At 39.3% G+C, this 24,643-nt stretch overlaps 1 protein-coding gene across 1 annotated transcript in view; it reads right to left on the bottom strand.

Annotated features, from left to right (window-relative positions):
• The window catches only part of rhd (Rh blood group, D antigen), a 64,347-nt gene extending 45,840 nt beyond the window's left edge, over positions 1 to 18,507 (bottom strand). Inside the window, exons 1-4 of the mRNA XM_028819889.2 lie at positions 18,209 to 18,507; positions 6,592 to 6,778; positions 5,227 to 5,377; positions 1,060 to 1,207 (exon numbers count right to left, since the gene is read on the bottom strand). Coding sequence (XP_028675722.1) covers positions 1,060 to 1,207; positions 5,227 to 5,377; positions 6,592 to 6,778; positions 18,209 to 18,359 — 637 coding nt within the window. The 5' untranslated portion in view covers positions 18,360 to 18,507. The remainder of the gene's footprint in view (positions 1 to 1,059; positions 1,208 to 5,226; positions 5,378 to 6,591; positions 6,779 to 18,208) is intronic.
• Positions 18,508 to 24,643: the final 6,136 nt, after the last annotated feature.

The following is a 24,643-nucleotide window of genomic DNA, read 5'->3' as shown; positions in this document are numbered from 1 at the left end:
TGTAGGTACAGAATGTCACACTGGCTCCAAAAATTATTTTGAGGGCTCAACTTGGAGGTGAACGCCATTGTGAATACAGGGTTTCACCGGGTCAGTGGAACATTGCATCTAGTGCCAAGATGTGAGTTGGCCAAAAGTTCAGTAACAGAGAGGAAAGGAGGCTAGAGATTAAGAAAGATATGGAGACGAAATAAGAGTACGTCGTTTAACATGGCCTTGGAAGTGCTGAAGCCACCTCATCTGAAGAACAAGATCAGGTTAGATTGTAAAAGCTAATAGAACAGCTAGGATTTTGTATGTTGTGTGTGTTTTATTGTATCATAAGCAAAGCTCCTTTGATATATGTTATTCTCTGGCATTACTTCTGGTGTGAAAAAAAGCCAGAAGCGTTCTCTCCTTTTTCTGGTGTATATTTTTTGTATTAAATAATTTGTTTCATAATGATACCAAGTAACATATAAGAGTCACTAGAGGCAAAAACAAATAAGCTTTGAGTATGGAGGAAATATTTTTAACCACAGTGCTGCAAATACAGATGTTCTATGAGGATCCTCTTAGGCCTTAGGACAAGAATGTTTCAACACTAGTGTAAGCATGTACATATTAAACAAAAAAAAATATTTTGTGGTGAAGAGGCAGAGCCGTCAGGGTCCAGTGCCTTGGTTTCAAAGTCAGTCATTGTTTCTGCAGAGCTTCTGTGTGGAACTTCCTCCAATATCACAAAGACTTGTATGGGCTTGTGTGCATCAGTATGCTTTGTAATAGACTGATGATATCACCCAGACAGATTCCTGTCTTATACCCAATCCTGCCAGGGTATGTTCCAGCCTTCACAATCCAAAACTGGATTAAGCAAGTTCAACGATGCCTGGATACTCTATGCTCATTATTGTTCAAACAGTCAACAGAATGGCTGTCTTACTAAAGAACCTCTAACTGAGTCAAGGGCAAAGTAGTTTTCCAATTTCTCCAAAGCTGACATGCCATTAATGAGGATATTGGCAAAATATTATGAATTATTATACAAATTCCAATATAGAAATAATAGTTTTGTTTTACCTAACATGGAGAATAAACTTGTTGTTGTGGATTGTTTTTCTTTTTCATGTCTTCTATTCTTTCCGGGCAAAGAAAGAGCCCAAGCCATCATCAAGCCAAAGAAAGCACCAAATACATGTAGATGCAAAATACTGAGAAGAAGGTCAACCTGAAATATGAAATAAAGAAACACATAAGTTGGAGAGCAAAACTGTAAGAACATTATCAACCTTCCATGCTTTGCTGACTTTGATTAATTTAACATTATTGACTAGAAACTTATAGCTGAACCTAAAATTGAACATTTCTGGAAACTTGGCAGATATGACCTAAATATCAGGGCATCATTCATTTTAGAAATGTGGTATGAAGTGTAAAGTTGTTTGTAAAGCAGCAGTGATCAACTTATAGCAGGGCATAACAAGAAATGTAATTTCTTCTTAAAGAAATCTGCGTAACCTGTGTTTGTCTATATCCCTGAATTAGTCAGCCTAACTTACTCCAAAAGGGAAAGCTATTGCATTTGTTTCAATTTTATCATTTAATAATTGCAATAAAAGTACTTAGTAAGTAAAAACCTTTGGACTCTGATAGTTTTGTATGTACATTTCTATTATTATTAATATCTAATGAGCACTGCATGCTGTCCTCCTTCCCTTCCATCTGTCCACTCATTGATTCATTCCATCAGTCCTGTTAGGTGTTGAAAGTGGTGAGGCTATATTATATATGACAAACCAGCCATCCTTGTCATTATTACATCATTAAAACTGAGTTAAACATACTGTGCTAGGCAAGTTAGCGTAACATTTATCTTTGCATAAACTGCAGCTATAGCTGTAATAACAAGCTGACCTATAAATGCATGCATTAAGTCGAGTGTCACATTTAATGAAAGGTCTGATGTAATTTCTTTTATCTGGGCTAATTTTATGCTTAACTGGCAGTCATGATACAAGAAAATAAGACAGAGGAAGATTTGTCACGCCGGAGCTAATTTTCTCCTATTTAATGCAACATCTTTTCACAGCAAGTTGTTTAATGTGCTCATAATTCTTTTAAGCAAGTGCTTCAGGACCTAAACTTGCAACTCAGGTTTCAGTATAATATCTTTGCACAAATTATGAGATAATAGGTTTCTGAAATATTTTGTATACAGTAACACACACACTCACATATACACATACTGTATAAAGCATTTGTTTCAAAAGATGGTGGTGAAAAAATCAGATCAAATTATTTTCTGTACTGTATTTTATATAGTACACAATATAATGTATTGCCAAACGTAAAGACGTTGTCACGTTTTCTAGCTAAGTTGCTAGACTTTCAAAAGGGAGATGTTGGGTAAAAGTAAATTATAAGTTTGGCGTTGGTGTGCAACATCCAGCAAGCATTGTGTATGGCCTTTAAACTGGTGTTTACAGTGGGATGTCCTTTAGTACAGATGGCAAATTTAAGAATGAGAGAGAGCGTGAATAAAAGCTATGTCACTCACTTACCTACACAGGGAGGGGGTTTGGATGCATGAATTTGTGAGTCTGAGTTCCAAAGACAAACTACAGTTGTCCCCAAGGCAAAACACTGTATGATGTGCATTGTATGTAAGTGTATTTAGATAAACTCAAATGCTGGTTTGATATACTATTTAATAAATTATTTTTTTAATTAAATGTATGCTCATTTATAATTAAAAAAAACACAGTTTTTGGCATTTGTACTGCAGGAATGGCCTGTTGCTCTGTGTGACACTTAAATTTGATACTTCAGAAAATTTATGGATGAATGTGTTAATACTTTCCCCTTTTTTATTGTAGTTTTATTTAAGTGTATGTAACTTATTTAGATTTACATAAGGACACTGAATGTGTAAATATGTAACATGGATTGGATGTGCAATAGAAAACAGTTATACCTGGAAAAAACCCATACAAACACTTCAATTCAAACCCAGAACTCTTGGGCTAAGAGTCAGCACTAACCAGTCTCACACTGTCTGTCCATATACAGTTTGTATATGAATGCAAACATATAAAATATATACCGTACATACAGTATTTACTGTATACATCTATACTATGCACATACACCCTCACATATGTTGCTACTTTATTAGGTACATCTGCCTAGTTCTGAGTATGAGCTGACTTCATTTCCATAACAGCCTGAATTCTTTGTGGGATGGATTCAGAAAATTGCTGGGAATATTCCTTAGGAATTTTGGAACTTGTTGATTCCATAGTATCAAAGACTTCCTGCTGATTTTTCAGCCACAAATGCAACATGAGAATTAACCATTACACCTTATCCCAAATGTACTCTCTATTGGGTTGATATCTGAGAAGTATTGCAGATATTGAAATAAACAGAGGTCATTGCCATTTTCATGGAATCAACTTAAGATGATGTATACTTTGTGACATGATACTTTATCATGTATGAAATATTGATATGATAAAGGATAGACAGTGGCATAAAGATGCCTAGTGATGCTGTGCTGTTACTAAGAGACCTAATGTGTGACCAGAAAAAAACACACCCTACACCTTTACACAAATACTAGCTTGTATTGCTAAGTTTCACCCCTGGGACAAATAAAATACTATCTATCTATCTATCTATCTATCTATCTATCTATCTATCTATCTATCTATCTATCTATCTATCTATCTATCTATCTATCTATCTATCTATCTATCTATCTATCTATCTATCTATCATTGAAACAGGACAGAATGGATCCATTGACTCTTCTTCTTAAGCCTTCCCTCTATGCCTTTACACTGTGAGGGCCTTGTTTATCAACCTTTGGTATTCTTCCTTCTGTGCTGCCAAACTCTCCACTTTATTCTTTGTTTACTGCTTCTCATAAACATTTTCTGTATGTTTTCAAGTGCTACAATACACTACATTTATACGTGCATGATGTGTGCCGACACACGCACAAACACTGCTGGTACACATATGATGATAATGGAGAAGTACCAATACATTTCAACCCTAGTGTGTATATATATATATATATATATATATATATATATATATATATATATACAGTATATACATATATATATATATATACACATACACACACATACACACTCTGTTTTGTATTCAGAGGATTAGTTTTAGGAGAAGCAGGCTATTTGGACTAATGAGTGGGTCTACATCAGTGGTAGGCAACGTCGGTCCTGGAGTGCCACAGTATGTGCAGGTTTTTGTTCCAACCCAGTTCCTTAACGAGAACTCAATTATTGCTGATGAAGCACATATTGCTTAAGTGACATTTTAATGCTTCATTTTAGTGGTCTCGCTTGTTAAGGTTCTCCAACCTTAATTGCTTATTTCAATCTTAAACTGCTGCATTCAGTATTTTAATTGCTCCTTATTAGCAATAAGATGTAAAACAGGGGTAGGCAATGTCGGTCCTGGTGAGCCGCAGTGGCTACAGGTTGTCATTCCAACCCAATTGCTTAATTAGAAACCAATCATTGCCAATCTCAGACCTTATTTAATTTTATGGCTTGTTAGTCTGTGCAATGTAAGGCTTTTATACCGTAGATTTTTTTCCTTTCCAAGGATATCATCCAAATGATTTGAAGCCTAAAACAGATCATTTTCAGTCTGTCACATTTTTCTATTAAGTGTTTTATTAAATCAAACCGTGCATGATGAACACACACAGATGTAATTGGAAAAAAGCTAGCTGGAGAACTGCTGGCTGCTTTGTCTTTTACATCTTATTGCTAATAAGGAGCAATTAAAACACTGAATGCAGCAGTTTAAGATTGAAATAAGCAATTAAAGTTGGAGAACCTTAACAAGCGAGACCACTAAAATGAAGCATTAAAATGTCACTTAAGCAATATGTGCTTCATCAGCAATAATTGAGTTCTCGTTAAGGAACTGGGTTGGAACAAAAACCTGCACATACTGTGGCACTCCAGGACCGACGTTGCCTACCCCTGGTCTACATAATAAGTGTGTATGCATGTATGTACTGTACATACTGTATGTATAAATCGTATCTAGAGAGACAGACAGTAGCACAGGTCCACAATGGTTAGCATGTGTGTATAGAAAAAATATATATATTCTGTATATATGCAAAAAAATATATGCCCACTCCATTTTTTCAGATTGGTCTCCTATACACTTCTTCAGCTGCTCATGATGGATGGGACTTACCCTTAAGACGTTTTTGAGAATCCAGCGATTGAAAATGAAGCCAGACACTTCCAGAAGAGTCATCAGTATCAGCTGAATTGGGTTGCTCTTTCCCAGCACAGCTCCCATTGCGATTACTGCAGAGGCAGCACACATATTTGCTGTGACAAGGCTGGGAGAAGTTGTAAACACAAAAGTGAAATATTTGTTTTTTCATCTTTTTCAAATAATTTCAAAGCTATTTAATAAAAAGTAAAACCTTCTGTTAAAACATCATTATTATAATTTTCGGTAAACGACAGTGTTTAATTACTTTATGCCCTATTCTAAGGTTCAGGAGTTGAAGTGTTATTCTACTAGTAATTACTCATTTTGAGTTTAACACAAACTGTAGACTTAAGTGACAATGTGTGAGACATTGGAACACTTCATGTGTGCATTCTGGTAAGAAATTTAACAAAAGTAATTTATGCAAACAAACATTTTCTTAAGGTTTAGTTTTAAAAAAATAGAATTTGAAAAATTACTTCTCAGCTGCTACTACAGTTTGAGGTTAATAACACAGTGTCATTCTGTTACAGCCACACACACTTTTTTATTTAAATATTTTAGTCAGTCATCCTATCAATACCTTCAGTATTCTGTAGCTCAGTAAATGAGGATTAGAGTTTATTAAATAAATTTAAAGTTATGGAGAATTGAAGCTTATTTATTGAATAATCTACTTAATATCAAAAATGTTCACATTTCCACATTTATTTTTATATTGTTAATGTTTTACATTTTCAATTATGTAAATTGACATTCCAGTTATGCTGCAAATATTAAAATATTATGGGAGCTGTTGGGGATAAAAGAAACTGGTGAAATTAGAGTCTGAATTCATATTCCATCATGGCAATATTACCAGTGACTCAAATGCAAGTGTTAGCTCCAGACATAACATGGTATCATCCATTCATTAATTCATTATCAAACACATTTAAACCAGTTCAGGATCATAAGGACCAAAGTTTATCCTGATAGAACTTGGTGGAAGTGTGTTGCCAAAGCTTAACTGGGAGTCAGTTAATTGTGAGGCACTTATGCTCACAGTCATATTGTGCTAATTTAGACTTATTAATTCATCTTTTTGAGGTTCAAGGGGAAAACATTGCACACGGACCCTGAGGGTGTATGAACACCACTCACAAAGGTAACTAGGTCTGCACTCAGCGGAAGGATACTGAAGCTGTGAGGCAGCAGAGCTAATCACTGTGTCATCTATGATCTAGGATTTCTATAACTTATCACTATTTAAAAGATTACCTTAAATTATTCATCTCAATTATCAACTACATTTCAGCATATCACAGTCATTTTATGAGGAAGCCATAGAAAATATACCTCTTTAAGTTTATTGTAATACTTCCATCTCTGAATGAAAAGAGGAACCCATTCATCAGGGTGGCCCACTGAACTGCCAGAGCAGCCAGTAACAGGTTAAAGCCAGTACTGCTGAAACTGTATCGCCTTAGAAACATCATCAGGAAGCCAAATCCAAAGAACACCATGACATGGACATCTTGGAATTCTGTTAAAAGTTTGCAGAACAAAAGCCAGAGTCATTTCATGTGGTGAGTCAGCACAGGGCAAGCAGCCATACCGACTCGGGGAACTGTCTGGTGCAGAAGAAAAACAATGTGGAAAGGGAACTCATGATACACGTGTTCCATGCAAAACCAATCAAACGCACAAAATATCATTAGCAAAATTAGTATACCACATAAGTATTTATTTGCATGTTATAATATATCATATGGAAATTTAGCTGATTATAGTGACCTGTGTACAGTATGTTTAAACTAAACAGTAAAACATTAATCAAAACTCCTTAATCCGATTCAGAACTAAGGGGGGGCTCTAGTCAATTCCAGTAGAGCTGGGTGTAAGGTGGGAAAAAGCCTGGACAAGGCGCCAGCCCATCACAGACAGAGATTTTACAGCCTGCTGGTAATGCTCATTGGCTTTTCATCAATCCATTCATTTCCTAAATTCACTTTCCCCTTTCAGGGTTGAAGAGTGTCAGAGCAGAGTCAGTCTCTCCCAGGAATATTTGGGTCAAGACAGTAACCAAAACTGTAAAGACAGTTGATAAGAGGGCACAGAGCTTATCATGGAAGCATCTTGAAACAGGAAAGATCTCTACAAGGGGCACCAGTTTGTTACAGGCCACACTCACATGCACACCTACCTTGGGCCAAATTAGTCTGTACTTATAAACACACATTTTAGAAGGGAAACCTGAGTACCGAGAAATAATCCACACAAACATCAGAAGAATGTGTCCACGCTACACTGACAGGGACAGGGCTGAGAATCAAAACCACAAGTCTACAGTTATGAGGCAGCAGAGCTAACTGCTGCTCCACCATGCCGCTCATATTGACTCTCTTCCATTAGTGGAGGAAATTATCGGCACACTTTGCTGAGCAGCTAAATCCCAAAACATTTATTACAAGTGTTATATTATATGATTACATGCCAAATGGAGACAAGGACCATATTAGAGGCTTTTGCAGCGTGGCCTTTATATTATATAAATAAAGTTTACTTGTTTCCAAACTATAACCAATCAGCAGGCTGTCATATAATGCCAACAAAATGGGAAAAAAATGTGATCTCGCTGATTTCAACTGTGGCATTGTGGTTGGTGCCTGACGGGTTGGTTTGAGTATTTCTGCAACTGATGATCTTCTAGGAAGTTCATGTACAACAGTCTCCAGAGGTAACATGGTAAGGTGTGAAAAAAACAAAAAACATCCAGTGAGTGCCAGTTCTGTGGACAGAAATACCTTATTGATGAGAGAGGCAAGGCTACGGTAACTCAGATAACCGCTCTGTACAACTGCGGTGAGCAGAAAGTCATCTCAGAATGTGTAATATGTCAAACTTTGAGGTGGATGAGCTACAATAGCAGAAAACCAAGTCCAGGCTCCACTCCTGTCAGCCAAGAACAGAAAGCTGAGGCTGCAGTGGGCACAGGCTCACCAGAGCTGGACAGACACATAAAGACTAATCTCCCTGCCTCCCTTGACCCTCTTCAGTTTGCACACCGCTCAAACAGGTTAACTGAGGATGCCATATGCTCTGCCCTTCACCTCTCCCTGACACATCTGGATAAAAAAGACACATATGTCAGGATGCTATTCAAAGACTTTAGCTCTGCCTTCAACACAATCATCCCTCAAAAGCTGGTTGTAAAACTGAGCAGGTTGGGCCTGAACACCACCCTCTGCAACTGGATCCTGGACTTCTTGACAGAGAGGCCCCAGTCAGTTTGGATGGGCTACAACACTTCCAGCATCATCACACTGAGCACTAGAGCACCGCAGGGCTGCATGCTTAGTCCACTGCTGTTCACCCTGCTGACTCATGACTGCACAGCCACGCACAACACCAACCACATCATCAAGTTTGCGGATGATATAACGGTGCTGGGACTGATAAGCAGGGATGATGAAACAGCATACAGAGGTGAGGTGGAACAGCTGTCTGCATGGTGTGAAGACAACAATCTATCTCTCAATGTCGACAAGACAAAAGAGATAATCGTGGACTTCAGAAAATCACATCCTGCCCACATCCCACTCAGCATCAACGGTTTAGATGTGGAGACTGTTAGGAGTACCAAGTTCCTTGGTGTGCACATAACTGAGGAACTTACGTGGACACATAACACCTCATCACTAATCAAGAAAGCCCAGCAGAGACTACACTGCCTGAGGTGACTGAAGCGAGCAAGTCTTCCCCCTTCCATCCTCACCATGTTCTACTGAGGCACCATTGAGAGTGTTCTGACCAGCTGCATCACTGTCTGGTACGGCAACTGCAATATATCCGACCGCAAGCGCCTGCAAAGGATACTGAAGACAGCAGAGAACATTATTGGGATGCCTCTCCCTTCACTACAGGACATATTTTACAAACGCAGTGTCCGCAAGGCCTGCAGCATTGTGCAGGACCCCTTACACCCCTCACATGGACTTTTCACACTTCTGCCATCCAAGAGAAGATACTCCAGCGTCAAAACCAGATCTGCCAGGCTGCAGGAGAGTTTTTACCCCCAAGCTGTTAGACTCCTTAACACCAGGCTGCCCCCTGGGATCTTCCACACGGCCTCAACCACCTCTAAAAACAGAACTTTTATACATGCGAGCCACTTTCCTACAAAGACGAGTGTGCGTGTAGAGAAGAACTGAAAATCTCATAATTAAATATTTTGACACTCTTGTTATCCTTCTGCTATGAAACATTCTGATGTGTCATTGTTTACACATATCTTAAACAACTATTATCATACACTGATAATTTCTGTATTATCTATACCTATTATTTATTATTTATTTATTATATTGCATATCTTACACATCAATATTGCTGCTACTTCTTTGTCCTGTCTTTGCACAATGTCTTGTCTTGTTTGTGTTTTTAATTTTTAAAATTTAAATTTTAATTCTATTTTTAATTTATTATTTGCATGTCATGTTGTTACACTGTGGACCCTGAGCTTCGCAATTTCATCTGTCTGTATACTTGTACTGTATATGGCTGAGATGACAATAAAGTTCACTTTGACTTTGACTTTGAAGACTGGAAAAATGTAGCCTGGCCTGATGAATCTCTGCTGAGGCACACTGATGGTAAGTTCAGAATTTTGTGCCCACAGAATGAATCTATGCACCCAACCTGCCTTGTGCCAACAGCCCAGGCGGGTTGTGGTGGTATAATGGTGTGGAGAATGTTTTCTTGGCATACTTAATGCCAATCAATTAACTCTTGGATACAATGGCCTATCTGAGTATTGTTGCTGACTGTATGCATCTCTTCATGGTTACAATTTTCCCATCTTCTGAAGACTACTTCCAACATGATAATGCACCATGCCACAAAGCAAAACGTCATCTCAAACTGGCTTCATGAGCATGCCATGAGTTCAATGTTTTTCAGTGGCTTTCCTAATTTATGAATCATAATACAATCGAACACCTTTTGGATGTGGAAGAACAGGAGATTCACAGCATGAATGTGCAGCTGATTAAATCTGCAGAAATTGTGTGATGCAATCATGTTAGCATGTTAGCATCTTCAACATCTTTTGGTATCCAGGCAATGGAGAACTGAAGCTGTTTTGAGAGCAAAAGGACACCATACCTAGTATTAATATAGTGTTCATTATAATTCTCTCCGTGACTGTATATGTGCAATATACAAACAATTATTGATTCTTTAAGATATATTTTATGTGTACTTGTGTCTGCCCATTTTTAATTGAGAAACAAACTCTAGCAATTACATGACAATGAAAAAAAAAGAAAGCACTCAAAGGAAAATGAATATATACATGTCCTGAATTAGGGCAGGTTCTTGTTACAGGACATATCTTTGCAAAAGTTGAGATGTGGAAGTGACCTACTGTAGATAGGTCACACAGCCACCTGAACATCACCAGCACTTAGTCTGACACACACATCTTTGGAAGGCACGTGCTAAAAGAAAAACCCAAAAGGGACACAAGAAAGAAAGTAGAAACTCAATACAGACAATGACCAACTTGAGGATTGAACAAAGGTTCTTAAAACTATAAGACTAAGAAACTGATTATGGTACTTCATCAGTCAGTTAAGTTAAACCTTATAATAAAAAGAAAGGGCTCTACGGAGGAGCAGAATCAAAGTACAGTGGTGTGAAAAACTATTTGCCCCCTTCCTGATTTCTTATTCTTTTGCATGTTTGTCACACAAAATGTTTCTGATCATCAAACACATTTAACCATTAGTCAAATATAACACAAGTAAACACAAAATGCAGTTTTTAAATGATGGTTTTTATTATTTAGGGAGAAAAAAAAATCCAAACCTACATGGCCCTGTGTGAAAAAGTAATTGCCCCCTTGTTAAAAAATGACCTAACTGTGGTGTATCACACCTGAGTTCAATTTCCGTAGCCACCCCCAGGCCTGATTACTGCCACACCTGTTTCAATCAAGAAATCACTTAAATAGGAGCTGCCTGACACAGAGAAGTAGACCAAAAGCACCTCAAAAGCTAGACATCATGCCAAGATCCAAAGAAATTCAGGAACAAATGAGAACAGAAGTAATTGAGATCTATCAGTCTGGTAAAGGTTATAAAGCCATTTCTAAAGCTTTGGGACTCCAGCGAACCACAGTGAGAGCCATTATCCACAAATGGCAAAAACATGGAACAGTGGTGAACCTTCCCAGGAGTGGCCGGCCAACCAAAATGACCCCAAGAGCGCAGAGACGACTCATCCGAGAGGTCACAAAAGACCCCAGGACAACGTCTAAAGAACTGCAGGCCTCACTTGCCTCAATTAAGGTCAGTGTTCACGACTCCACCATAAGAAAGAGACTGGCAAAAACGGCCTGCATGGCAGATTTCCAAGACGCAAACCACTGTTAAGCAAAAAGAACATTAGGGCTCGTCTCAATTTTGCTAAGAAACATCTCAATGATTGCCAAGACTTTTGGGAAAATACCTTGTGGACTGATGAGTCAAAAGTTGAACTTTTTGGAAGGCAAATGTCCCGTTACATCTGGCGTAAAAGGAACACAGCATTTCAGAAAAAGAACATCATACCAACAGTAAAATATGGTGGTGGTAGTGTGATGGTCTGGGGTTGTTTTGCTGCTTCAGGACCTGGAAGGCTTGCTGTGATAGATGGAACCATGAAGTCTACTGTCTACCAAAAAATCCTGAAGGAGAATGTCCGGCCATCTGTTCGTCAACTCAAGCTGAAGCGATCTTGGGTGCTGCAACAGGACAATGACCCAAAACACACCAGCAAATCCACCTCTGAATGGCTGAAGAAAAACAAAATGAAGACTTTGGAGTGGCCTAGTCAAAGTCCTGACCTGAATCCAATTGAGATGCTATGGCATGACCTTAAAAAGGCGGTTCATGCTAGAAAACCCTCAAATAAAGCTGAATTACAACAATTTTGCAAAGATGAGTGGGCCAAAATTCCTCCAGAGCGCTGTAAAAGACTCATTGCAAGTTATCGCAAACGCTTGATTGCAGTTATTGCTGCTAAGGGTGGCCCAACCAGTTATTAGGTTCAGGGGGCAATTACTTTTTCACACAGGGCCATGTAGGTTTGGATTTTTTTTCTCCCTAAATAATAAAAACCACCATTTACAAACTGCATTTTGTGTTTACTTGTGTTATATTTGACTAATGGTTAAATGTGTTTGATGATCAGAAACATTTTGTGTGACAAACATGCAAAAGAATAAGAAATCAGGAAGGGGGCAAATAGTTTTTCACACCACTGTATATAGAGATTAATTGGTTTATGGCATAATTATTGTCATATGTACAGAGTACAGTAAAAATCTTACTTGTATGTGCTAATCAAACAAGGCCATAAAGTCAAGGTAGACCATGGCCCCAAAAAAGGAATCACTGGAAATGGTAATAAGACTGATTCTAGGAATCCATGCGGTAGACAGTCAATCTGTGGTCCCCATGCGGTAGACAGTCAATCTGTGGTCCATGTATATATTAAAACTTTACAACAAATATTAAGAATATTTATAAATCCAAATTGTGATAAAGGGAAATAAATGAATAGTTGGAATTAATAACATTTTGTTGGGAGATTGGTTGGAATCTGCGGTGGGCTGGCGCCCTGCCCGGGGTTTGTTTTCTGCCTTGCGTTCTGTGTTGGCTGGGATTGGCTCCAGCAGACCCCCGTGACCCTATAGTTAGGATATAGCGGGTTGGATAATGGATGGATGGATGGAGTGGTTGGAATGAAAGCCAACAGTCTCCTTTAAACTGTGCATTTTTTTAACTGTGTGACTGATGTCACGTGGAATACCACAAATGGCAGTTAAGGAAATGATTTTTAAAAGATCATCAAACACATTATCACACAGAGAACAGAAGGCACTTACACACAGAGCTGTGAGCCTGTGGAATGGCTAATTAATCAAATTTGTTAATTCAATATTTCAGCATGAAATATGCCTGGGTGGCATCCTGCTTGGTTTCAGATGAGTGCTTCCTTTTGATCATAACTTGACTTGTGACAGTAACGTCTCTGAGACATCTTCATTAACTGCAAGCAGCTACTTTTCCACAAGTTGAAATTCGTTTTAGTATAATTTTTTTTTTAATTAAGGAGTGTAATTGCAAAGAACACAATTATGTAGATTTAAAAGAAGACTCTTTCAGTGTTGTCTTTAATGAGTCTCAATTGAACTTTCTTTCATTAGTCAGTAGCCTCAAGGTATTGTTAATTATTTATTCAAAACTTCAGTTAATATAACCATCATTTGCAAAAGCTTGAATCAAGATGTTTTCATGTTAACTTATGCCTTTTGCCTTATCAGTTGGGTCAGCTTTCTGTAGGCAAGTCTGTACATAAACAGAGCAACAGCAAAATGCCTTATCTAAGAACAGTCATTGAAACTTCCTCTACACCCATCTTAAAAGTAAAAGGAGTACAGACTAGCAGATGGCATGAACAGTTTATCGTAGGTTTGGCACTGAATGCCCACCTAGGAATTCTGTTCTTGTGGCAAATGGAAAGACTACAATAAAACTCACTTTCACACATTCCTTTCAGTTTCTTACATGATTAGATTTATAGCCTTCTTTATACTGACAGTGTATTACCCTGTTTACAATAATTGCAAAATGTTGTAACTTCAAATGTTTCTTATTCTTTGGATTTTTAGTTGTAGTCTGTCATTTCTGCGTGGCAACTGTTAAGTTTCTGGAAAGCCCAGAAGTTCACAAAGAGGTCTGAACAGGCAATGTCTATGACTCCTCACCTTAATAACAGAGTCATTCAAAGTTGTGTTCGCTCTCAAAAACTCAAAAGCAAAGAGTAAATAAAATACATTATTTTGAGAAAAAGTATAAAAATAATAGAATGGAGAGTAAATGGAGCATTCGTAAATATTTATATTGTACAATCCGAGAAAGTTGGATTTTATTCTCAACTCAATCAGTGTTAATATGTTTCCTTAAAATTTTTCTGACTTCATTCTACCATCAAAAGATGTGAGTGCTAAGTTAGACTATGAGTTTTGAGTACTCTGTGATGAGTTTCGCTCTGAGTGTATGTGTAAATGTGCATTTTAATGAACTGGCTTTCCACCTGGGGTTGGTCCCTGCTTCGTAAGCAGTAGATTTAGGACAGGCTCCACCTTGCCACCACATCATAATAGAAAATGCGGTTTCAGAAAATGGTTGGATGGATGACTACATGATATGTCATTTAAGAGTGAGCTAACCTTTGACAGACTATTTGCAAAACAATAGGCTGTAGATTCCTGTGAATCTGAACTGGATAAGCTTGTTCCATAATGTTATACAGTATATGAGTATTGTCACATTTTAAAATGAGTTTACACAATGCTGCATATATGGTGATCGGTGCTGCTGCCTTACGGATCCAGAGTTGCAGGTTCGAATCCAATGTACAGTTATTGTCTGTGTAGAGTTTGCACAATTTCACCCTGTTTGTGTGGGTTTTGCTTCAGATTTTCAAGATTCCTTGCCATACCCTCAAAGACACTGAGGTGAGAGGTTGCCCTCAATATCTTTAATGATGTGCCAGGACAATCACTTTGTGTGAATGTGGGTATGGGTGCAAATGGGCCCTGTGATGGACTTGCACCCTGTCCACTGCTAGATTTTGCCTTGTGTCAAATGCTTTCAGGATAGATTCTGGACTTCCACAACTTTGAGTTGAATTAAATGGTTCTGAAAATGTATGCTTATAAAATTAAGGAAGAAAATTAAAATTCAGTGTATAAGCATATGGCAATTTTACAATGCATTAGAGAAGTGGTGATAGGTAATAGTAATATAGAATGTCTTCTACATGAAAGATATGGATAGAAGGATATACATTTTATACTCCATATATAAATAAAGCAACTGCTTTTTATTAGCTTCCTATGTACATTTTTCTCAGATTTGACAAACCTTAAAATATAAACTGCTCAAAAAAAATTAAAGGAACACTTTGAAAACACATCAGATCTCAATGGGGGAAGAAATCCTGCTGGATATCTATACTGATGTGGACTGGGTAATGTGTTAGGAACAAAAAGGATGCCACATCATTTGATGAAAATGAAAATTATCAACCTACAGAGGGCTGAATTCAAAGACACCCCAAAAATCAAAGTGAAAAAATGATGCGGCAGGCTAGTCCACTTTGCCAAAATTTCATTGCAGCAACTCAGTAGTTTGTATGGCCCCCCACGTGCTTGTTTGCATTTCTTCACAACTTCGGGGCATGCTCCTAATGAGACAATGGATGGTGTCCTGGGGGTTCTCCTCCCAGATCTGAACCAGGGCATCACTGAGCTCCTAGACAGTCTGAGGTGCAACCTGGTGGCGTCGGATGGACGGAAACATAATGTCCCATTAATGTTCTATTGGATTTTCAGACAAGTGTGGGGGCCAGTCAGTGGTATCAATACTTTCAACATCTAGGAAATGCCTACATACTCTCGCCACATGAGGTTGGGCATTGTTCGAGCACCAGGAGGAACACCGGACCCACAGCACCAGCATAGGGTTTGACAATGGGTCCAAGGATTTCATCCCGATATTTAATGACAGTCAAGGTGCCATTGTCTAGCCTGTAGAGGTCTGTGCGTCCCTCCATGGATATGCCTCCCCAGGCAATCACTGACCCACCACCAAACCAGTCATGCTGAACAATGTTACTGGCAGCATAATGTTCTCCACGGCTTCTTCAGACCCTTTCACGTCTGTCACATGTGCTCAGGGTGAACCTTCTTTCATCTGTGAACAGCACAGGGCGCCAGTGGTGGACATGCCAATTCTGGTATTCTATGGCAAATGCCAATTGAGCTCCATGGTGCTGAGCAGTGAACACAGGGCCCACTAGATGACGTCAGGCCCACAGGCCACCCTCATGAAGTCTGTTTCTGATTGTTTGGTCAGAGACATTCACACCAGTGGCCTGCTGGATGCCATTTTGTAGGACTCTGGCAGTGCTCATCCTGTTCCTCTTTGCCCAAAGGGGCAGATACTGGTCCTGCTGATGGGTTAAGGACCTTCTACGGCCCTGTCCAGCTCTCCTAGAGTAACTGCGTGTCTCCTGGAATCTCCTCCATGCCCTTGAGACTGTGCTGCTAAGACACAGCAAACCTTCTGTCAATGGCACGTATTGATGTGCCATCCTGGAGAAGTTGGACTACATGTGCAACCTCTGTAGAGTCCAGGTATCGCTATATTGCTACCAGTAGTGACACTGACCGTAGCCAAATGCAAAACTAGTGAAAAAACAGTCAGAAAAGATGAGAAGGGAAAAATGTCAATGGCCTCCACCTGTTAAACCATTCCTGTTTTGGGGGTCGTCTCATTGTTGCTCCTGTAGTTCACCTGTAGTTAATTTCATTAACACCAAAGCAGCTGAAACTGATTAACAACCCTCCTCCGCTACTTAACTGACCAAATCAATAGCCCAGAAGTTTCATTGACTTGATGCTATACTCTGATTAAAAAGTGTTCCTTTAATTTATTGAGCAGTATAGTTGCTTACTTTTAAGGGTTTTTACTATCATGTAGCTACAAATTCTAGTTTTTGTTTTGCCTCATGGGGTCTTAACAAAAAGGACCTTTAGTTATTAATTTTGCGTACTAACAATTGTGGGGAGTTAATGCATCTGGCAGAAGGCAGGTACCAGAACTTGAAGGGCGACCAAGCACAGTCCAGAGCCACAATTTATTTTATCACACATTAGGATGTATGAATAATCCAGAGTTAAGTGTAGAAACGTCACATTTGCGTGGGGGGAATGAGAAAGCTCAGAAGAGACAGTGACCAGGCAGGAACAGAACTCAGGTCCCTCTGGCCATTTTTCTTCACCAGTTTAATACAGGCTCAGAGTCAGGAGGGCTGAAGCCACTTTTAGAATTATCAGGTGAAATGCAGGAAACAACTCTACATGGGGGAGACAGTCCATCTTAGGGTATTCTCATGCACATACCCTCACAGGGCCAAATAACGGTTTCTAATTAACCTAGCACAAAGTTTCCTAGAGCTATGAGGTATCAAAATTAACCACTGTACCATCTTGCTATTCACCACCCGTGATCAAAAACTAGAAACACAAGTTACAGTTCATAAGCGAATTTCTGTCCTACAAAGTAATTCATTAGGTTAACACATGTGTATTCGCTTCAGTTTTCCTTTCCTTTGTTCACATATGTGCATTTATATTTATAAATTAATTAAATTCACAGTTACAAATTATAAATTCTCCAGAACTCTAAAAGCGAGCATATACAGTATGTTGCTCATCACAAAAGGGTTTGTTTAGTTTAGTACAGAACGTGGAGATAACCGCTGCTGCTTCAAGCTCTGACACACCCAATACTGAATTCCGTGCCGATTTTTGTCAGAATTCGTAACATTTTCCAAGTGTTCTTGGAGTTTATTCCGAGAAGTCCGTTCATATCCCGAAAACATTAAATTACGTTATTTGGCGACTCTGACAACCGACACCGTAAGGGTGAGTGCAACGCCGTGTTGTAGACTGGCCTCCTGTCCAGGATTTGTTTCGGTCTGGAAGACTGTGCCTCGGGGTGAAGAGAATGTGCGGTTTATTCAAGTGCAACATCTAATGGCTATAAAGACAACTAAATATGACTAGTTCGCGTAATTGTAAACGTATTAGTTTTTCTGTTTACAGATGGCGGGCAAAAATGATATTTCTCCAGTTCTGTTATTGTGTTAAAGAACTAATTATTCTCTGTCATATCATCAGGTTTGCATTTTCGCCTCAAATGTACTTTTACTTGCCCTTAACTAGAGTTACAAAATAAAGAGAACCAAATAAGAAAGAAAATATCATGTGTACATTAAAGTAAAAGAGAACGACGTGTCATGAAACTCCAAATAAAGATATTACTGGCTGTAACCCAATTGGTTAAAAAGTACGTACCTGCATACATATCGAGAGGAATGCGTTTTCCGTTCACATTATAATCCTCATAGTTAACAAAAAAGTAGAAAATCGCAATAAACGCTGCTTCTAAAAGGAGAACCAGTGAAGTCTGATATTTCCTGAGATTCGGTGCATTTTTTGGAGCCATCGCGCTGTCATTTGTGCCTGCAGTCTTGGAGCTTTATAAGCGGACTGCCGAAGTCAATCGCCTTTCCAGTGAGCGCTCGTCTTGTGCTACGGCCGGGTGTTTAACAGATAGGCGCTCACAAGTCTTATCTTTGTATAGCCAGAGGTGTGCATCGTGACTACCCACGGTTGTGATGATACTTCTGACGGACTCGGTTGGGTTAGTCTGAACTGAAACGTGTAACAAGTACACATCACAAGTAAACAAATTCGCGTGTTTAAAATGGTGAGCACTGCAATGGACTGGCTCCAGAATCGCGTCCAGTTCTACCAAAAGAGGCACCTGATAATTGTGACTCTGGCGCAAACAACATTAGGATAATCTGCTCAAAATTGGGACTTGTTTTTGTCTCCATGTCAGCTTGAATGCTTTGAGGTATGGCTTCAACAAGTTGCTGGGAATATTGCTTAGAGATTTTGCTCCTTGCTGATTTCATACATCAATTAATTCCTGTTGATTTTTCGGCCACAAATACATTCTGAGAACTTGACATTACACCAGTTGAAAATGGGGTCACCCAAGGAAAGCTGTCACCACTGCCCAGTCCACATGAATCAATAAGATATTCAAAATCTTCTGATGCTATACCAACGTTTCCCTAAAAAACTCACCTCTGATCATCTCTTTCATATCTGTGATTCTGACTCCAAGGATCTATGCGTTTATTCAGTTCACAGGTCATGAGATTAATTCTGAACATACTTCTTATCTAATTTCACAAATGTATTTCTCTGATAAACTGGTGCCAAATACTATACAGTACTAATAGTGAGATCCATCATTACTGTTTTATAACAGGAATATGCCTATAGAGTAGGTGAAGCGCAATTGTTTGCATTTGGTTTATTTACTGAGGACATTAAAGTGGAGTCAATTTTAATCTGCATATTAGTGTGTGCACTTAATGAATGTTTTATTTACAAAATGAGCTTAACTTTCATTGATGGAAAATTAAAACAGCTGAAATTAAACTCACCATCAGTAAAGCAGGAATTAAACATTTGAACTTTTACAAATCATCCATCCGATTAACTTAACTATTTTTATCAATTACAGGGTTGGTAGGCATTAAAGGCTTTGCCAGCAGTGTTGGGTGCACAAATGAAAACCAACACTGAATGGAAAATCAGTTTTTAAAAGACCACCCTCAGGCACATTCTCATTTTTACAAACACCTTGCCAGTTCAGTGAACCCAGTTTACATAATGTGCATATCTTTTGGAATACAAGCGGCTGAAATGAGTTTCCTCCGCAGGGTGTCTGGGCTTTCCCTTAAAGATAGGGTGAGAAGCTCAGTCATCCGGGAGGGGCTCAGAGTAGAGCCGCTGCTCCTCCGCATCGAGAGGAGTCAGATGAGGTGGCTCGGGCATCTGATCAGGATGCCTCCTGGACGCCTCCCTGGTGAGGTGTTCCGGGCACGTCTAACCGGGAGGAGGCCCCGGGGAAGACCCAGGACACGTTGGAGGGACTATGTCTCTCAACTGGCCTGGGAACGCCTTGGGATTCTCCCGGAAGAGCTACAAGAAGTGGCCGGGGAGAGGGAAGTCTGGGCATCTCTGCTCAAGCTGCTGCCCCCGCGACCCGACCTCGGATAAGCGGGAGACAATGGATGGATGGATGGATGGCATATCTTTTGGAGGAGAGAAGAATCTGGAGAAGCCATGATTAAACCCACATACTAGGTGTGTATGTCACAAGGCACAGAAACATCCATGACTAACAGTATTAGAACTACTGATGTCCCAATGTTTGTCCTTTTCACTCCGTAGACAGGAAAAAGAGAGTTTTCCTAGAGGCTCCAGCCAGGAGGGTCAACATGCAATATGAAAATCACTACGGCCTTTAAGGACTGCAAACACTAAAATAATTGAAGTCATGGAACAAATATGAAGAGCCTTTGGATACCAGGAGAAATCCAGGGAAGGACTAATGTCGAAGCTAAGAGTCCAGACACTTTGCAAGAGAAGCAATCTCTTGTATATAGAAGGTGAACTTATTATTATACGAAATCAATATACATACAGTTTATCTGAGTGATTACAAAGTACAAAGCTGACAACTAATAGTGAACAAAGTTTAAAGTGTAGTTGAAGTACTACAGTAAGCTAAAAACTTGGACGAAAAGAAACAGTCTAAGAAAGCCACAGGTGGTTGAGAGTTAAGTTGGTCAGTAAATGTCTAGACACGCAGAAAGAAAACAGAGGGCCAGAAAGCTTCTGGCATTCTCAAGATTAGTAACGATTTGTGTCAAGAGTAGCCTGAATGTTAGTGGATTGTAAGTAAGTCAGACGAGAAATATTGTTCATTTCTAGTATATCAGGCAGAAAACTGAACAGCCATGTCAAAGCCAAGCAGAAAGTTCTTGGAGGGATATGTCAGGAGACTAGCAAGTGGAGATATCATAGAAGGGAACTGTGCAGGACTCTGTAGCTCAAGATTATGATTTCCAAATGGATTATAGCAAGAATGTGAAGCTACTGTAGAGAACAAAGTAGTAGAAAAGCATTGGTGAAGCAAAGATCAGAAAGTGCCAGTTGAGTAGGGGAATTTGAGATTTGTTGAACAGATCATATAGAAGATTCTGGCTGGCACATAGTTTAACCTAGAAAACAAGAACCAGATCAAACTCAAATAGATGAGTGGCACAGATGGTGTGGATTATCTTTTGGATGTTATGAAAAAAGTGATAGGATTGGTTTAATGAAAATGTGTGTTTATTAAAAGAGGTAATCAGTCTTTCTTGGACAGTATGTGATGGAGACAGGATGTTGTTACTTGCATAAAGATGCGCAGAGACAGAGAAGTACAAAGTATATATACACGATATTGACCTTGAGGAGGTTAAGTCAATGATGATCATTTATTCTCAATGAGATGTTATATACCTGTAAGTTCTGTGGATTAAAGGAGCAAAACTAAAAAAATACCTGGGCTTTGACAGTGTTGAAATGGCAAGAGAAGACAGGACCAGACATAAGTCCCTCAAGAGAGACCAGCATTAATCAGTCACATTTACCGAGAGACCTTTTGGTTTCATCTGAAAGTCATCTCCAACATTTTTGTGCACCTGTAAAAGGTGCCAGTAGGAAATTGGCCAGGCAGCTAATAAAGGAGTTCAATGTTTTGTTAAAATAAAGAGCTATCTTACGGATGAGAATTTCTAATTTATATATCATTCAAGTACTCTGGATTGTTAATCTTCCCATAGTTCCATCCATCCATCCATTTTCCAACCCGCTGAATCCGAACACAGGGTCATGGGGGTCTGCTGGAGCCAATCCCAGCCAACACAGGGCACAAGGCAGGGAACTAATCCTGGGCAGGGTGCCAACCCACCGCAGTCTTCCCATAGTTGCCACACAAAAAAAAGAAATGCACAAATTTTAAAAGATAAAAACCCTGGGGCTAATTCACTAATTGGTTTTGACTCTGGAATGTGAGCCTGCAGTCCTAGCTTCTAATCCAGTGCTCCTCAAACTGCGGACCCACTGGCCCCTGTGGTCTGCAGAATATCATCAGTGGGACCACAGAATAAGTTGTTTAATTTGAGAATTCTATGAGCTGAATGTGATTGTCTTGAGGGATAGGAGGACCTTGAGATTCGAATTAGAAGTAGAAGCCTTTATTGTCATTATACCATGTATAACGAAATTACAGAGGAGCTACTGCTAGAAGGCTAGAATGAGCTACCCTTTAATCTCCTTTCCTAGTAGTGCCCACTCTTTTCCTCTCTGTGGTTCCCTCACTTTTTGTGAAAGAAAGTTCCCTTTAGTTTTTTTCTGTTTGCTAAAAGCATAACTTATGTCTTAGTGAATCAATGTGTTTAAGCCATATTTGGACAGGATTGGTTATACACCAGGAGAAGTGGTATTATTGATCTCCTGTGTAATAATATTCAGGCCCATCCATCACTATATTTTTTTTTATGTTTTGGATGCAATTATTTAAATTTATTTCGTACTTTCTTGCATTTTTTGTGAAAATACTTTTTCATTAATAGATTGATTTTTTAAGCTGCTCAAATGTCAAGAGTATCCAAGGCTGATTGACACTCCCCAAGAATTTGTATTATTTAGTTTTTCTTTTAAGATTAATTTGTTGGGAAGAAAAGGGGGACCATGACGATCTTTATTTTGAAAATATTACTGTAATAGTAAGCATTTTTGGCAATATCAAGGGTGCAAAACTGATCGCCACTGTGTAGGAAGAAGGCAAACTGCAGTCTAACATTAATTTGCCTCACCCTGCCATTTCCAAAGATAAAGAGCGATTTCATTTTGGCAGGCTGGAACGACACTATATTCTTCGTGGCACCTGGTTCATATCTGGGACGCCCACCCATTAACTTGTCAGTGTCTTCTGCTTTAACCAGATACACGGACGGAATCTATACATATTAATAAAAGGCAAAGCCCTCACTGACTCACTGACTCACTGACTGACTGACTGACTGACTGATTGACTGACTGACTGACTGACTCACTCATCACTAATTCTCGAACTTCCCGTGTAGGTGGAAGGCTGAAATTTGGCAGGCTCATTCCTTACAGCTTACTTACAAAAGTTAGGCAGGTTTCATTTCGAAATTCTACGCGTAATGGTCATAACTGGAACATATTTTTTGCATTTACGGGGTGATTTCTCAGGCTTAAAAGCTCGCCTTTTATCAAACGCGGGAACAAAGGTAACTGACGTTGTTCACTGTCTTTTAATACTGTGTAACCATACATATTAACACATGTGCAATTAACGTGTGCATTTACGGGGTGATTTCTCAGGCTTAAAAGCTCGCCTTTTACTAAAAAGGTAAATGCAAAACTATTTTCAATCAGTTTATTGAAACGCTCCCGTTAAGGATTGCAATAACATATTCGCGAGATAAAAGAACGAAGTAGGGGGAAATGACGGAAGGGCCGCAAACAGCGAAGAGCAAAAAATTCATTAAACAATTCAGAAGGGAGCGAGTGAAGCATACAAGCATGTTCATAAGGGAAACAAAGCACGGTGTAAAACGTAAGTTTAAATTAAGTTTATAGAAACGCTCCCGCTGCGGATTGCAATAACATATTCGCGAGATAAAAGTTTAATGAGAAGACATGAGGTATAAACGAACCACACACCGTGGCGCAACGTTAGGGGCAACAGTTTCAACCATTCTATGATCTGCTTCTCGCAACTGAAAGACGGCACATGGCGGATGTTAGCCGACTTGCTGACCGCAATGTTAGGGGCTTCAACTCTGGCGCTGACGATAGAGATTCGATTCACGAGAGGTGATGCAGTGAGTGTGTATGCCTGATGAGCCCAGAATTAGGGAGAAACACATGTCGCATACTCTTTGCATTATTTGAAAGTAAACTATTAAATCCATTCTATGATCAGCTTCTGGAAACAGAAAGAGGGCACGTGGCGGATGTAAGGCGACTTCCTGACCAACCAAAAGCGTTACCTGGCAGGTAACCACCCATACAGTCAGATTGTGATTCAGAAAACGAATGCCATGAATGTAATTACCACGATCTACATACTATCAAATAAACTAAACACACGCCGTAGCGCGACAGCTGTGAAAAGCGAGGTTCACAAAAAAACTGATCCTTAACAAATTGTTATTGGTATATTTTCGATCCGTTTAAAAAGGTTTTCTTTTCTTATTAAAAAATTAAAAGCCGTACTTCGCCGCAACGAACCGCGAGAATTTGGCTATATATATCTGCTTCTCGCAATTAAAAGAGGGCACGTGGCAGATTTTAGACGACTTCATGACCAAACTTAAGTGTTACATGCCATGTAGGGTTACCACTTTTAATACAAAAAAATAAGGACGCATACTGCAGCGGGTGCCACATCTGAGTGCCAACAGTTTGCAGACTGGTACTTAAAAGACCCGCCCTCCTCACTGGACAGTTAAAAAGACCAATCAAACTAACGATGACATCAAGTATTACCCAATCATAAGTAGGAAAGGAGGCATCTTCATAAAATGCGTGTGGGATGATTTGCATGAGACGCTGCTTTAAAAAAATGATAAAAAAAAATACGGGACAAATCCCATCCCGTATTGATTCAAAACGGGACGCACAATATCATTCTCAAATGCGGCACGATTCCGTATTTTAAAGGACGGGTGGCAACCCTACAGTGCCAGGTAACCACCCATACAATCAGATTGTGATTCAGACTAGGAATGCAATGAATGTAATTACCCCGATCTACATACAAGGCGAAAGTCTTGCAACATCAAA

The sequence above is a fragment of the Erpetoichthys calabaricus genome, chromosome 14, assembly GCF_900747795.2.
Source record: "Erpetoichthys calabaricus chromosome 14, fErpCal1.3, whole genome shotgun sequence".
Taxonomy (NCBI): Eukaryota; Metazoa; Chordata; class Cladistia; order Polypteriformes; family Polypteridae; genus Erpetoichthys; species Erpetoichthys calabaricus.
The sequence above is the reverse complement of the archived record's forward strand: the minus strand, read 5'-3'. Positions and strand labels throughout refer to the sequence as shown.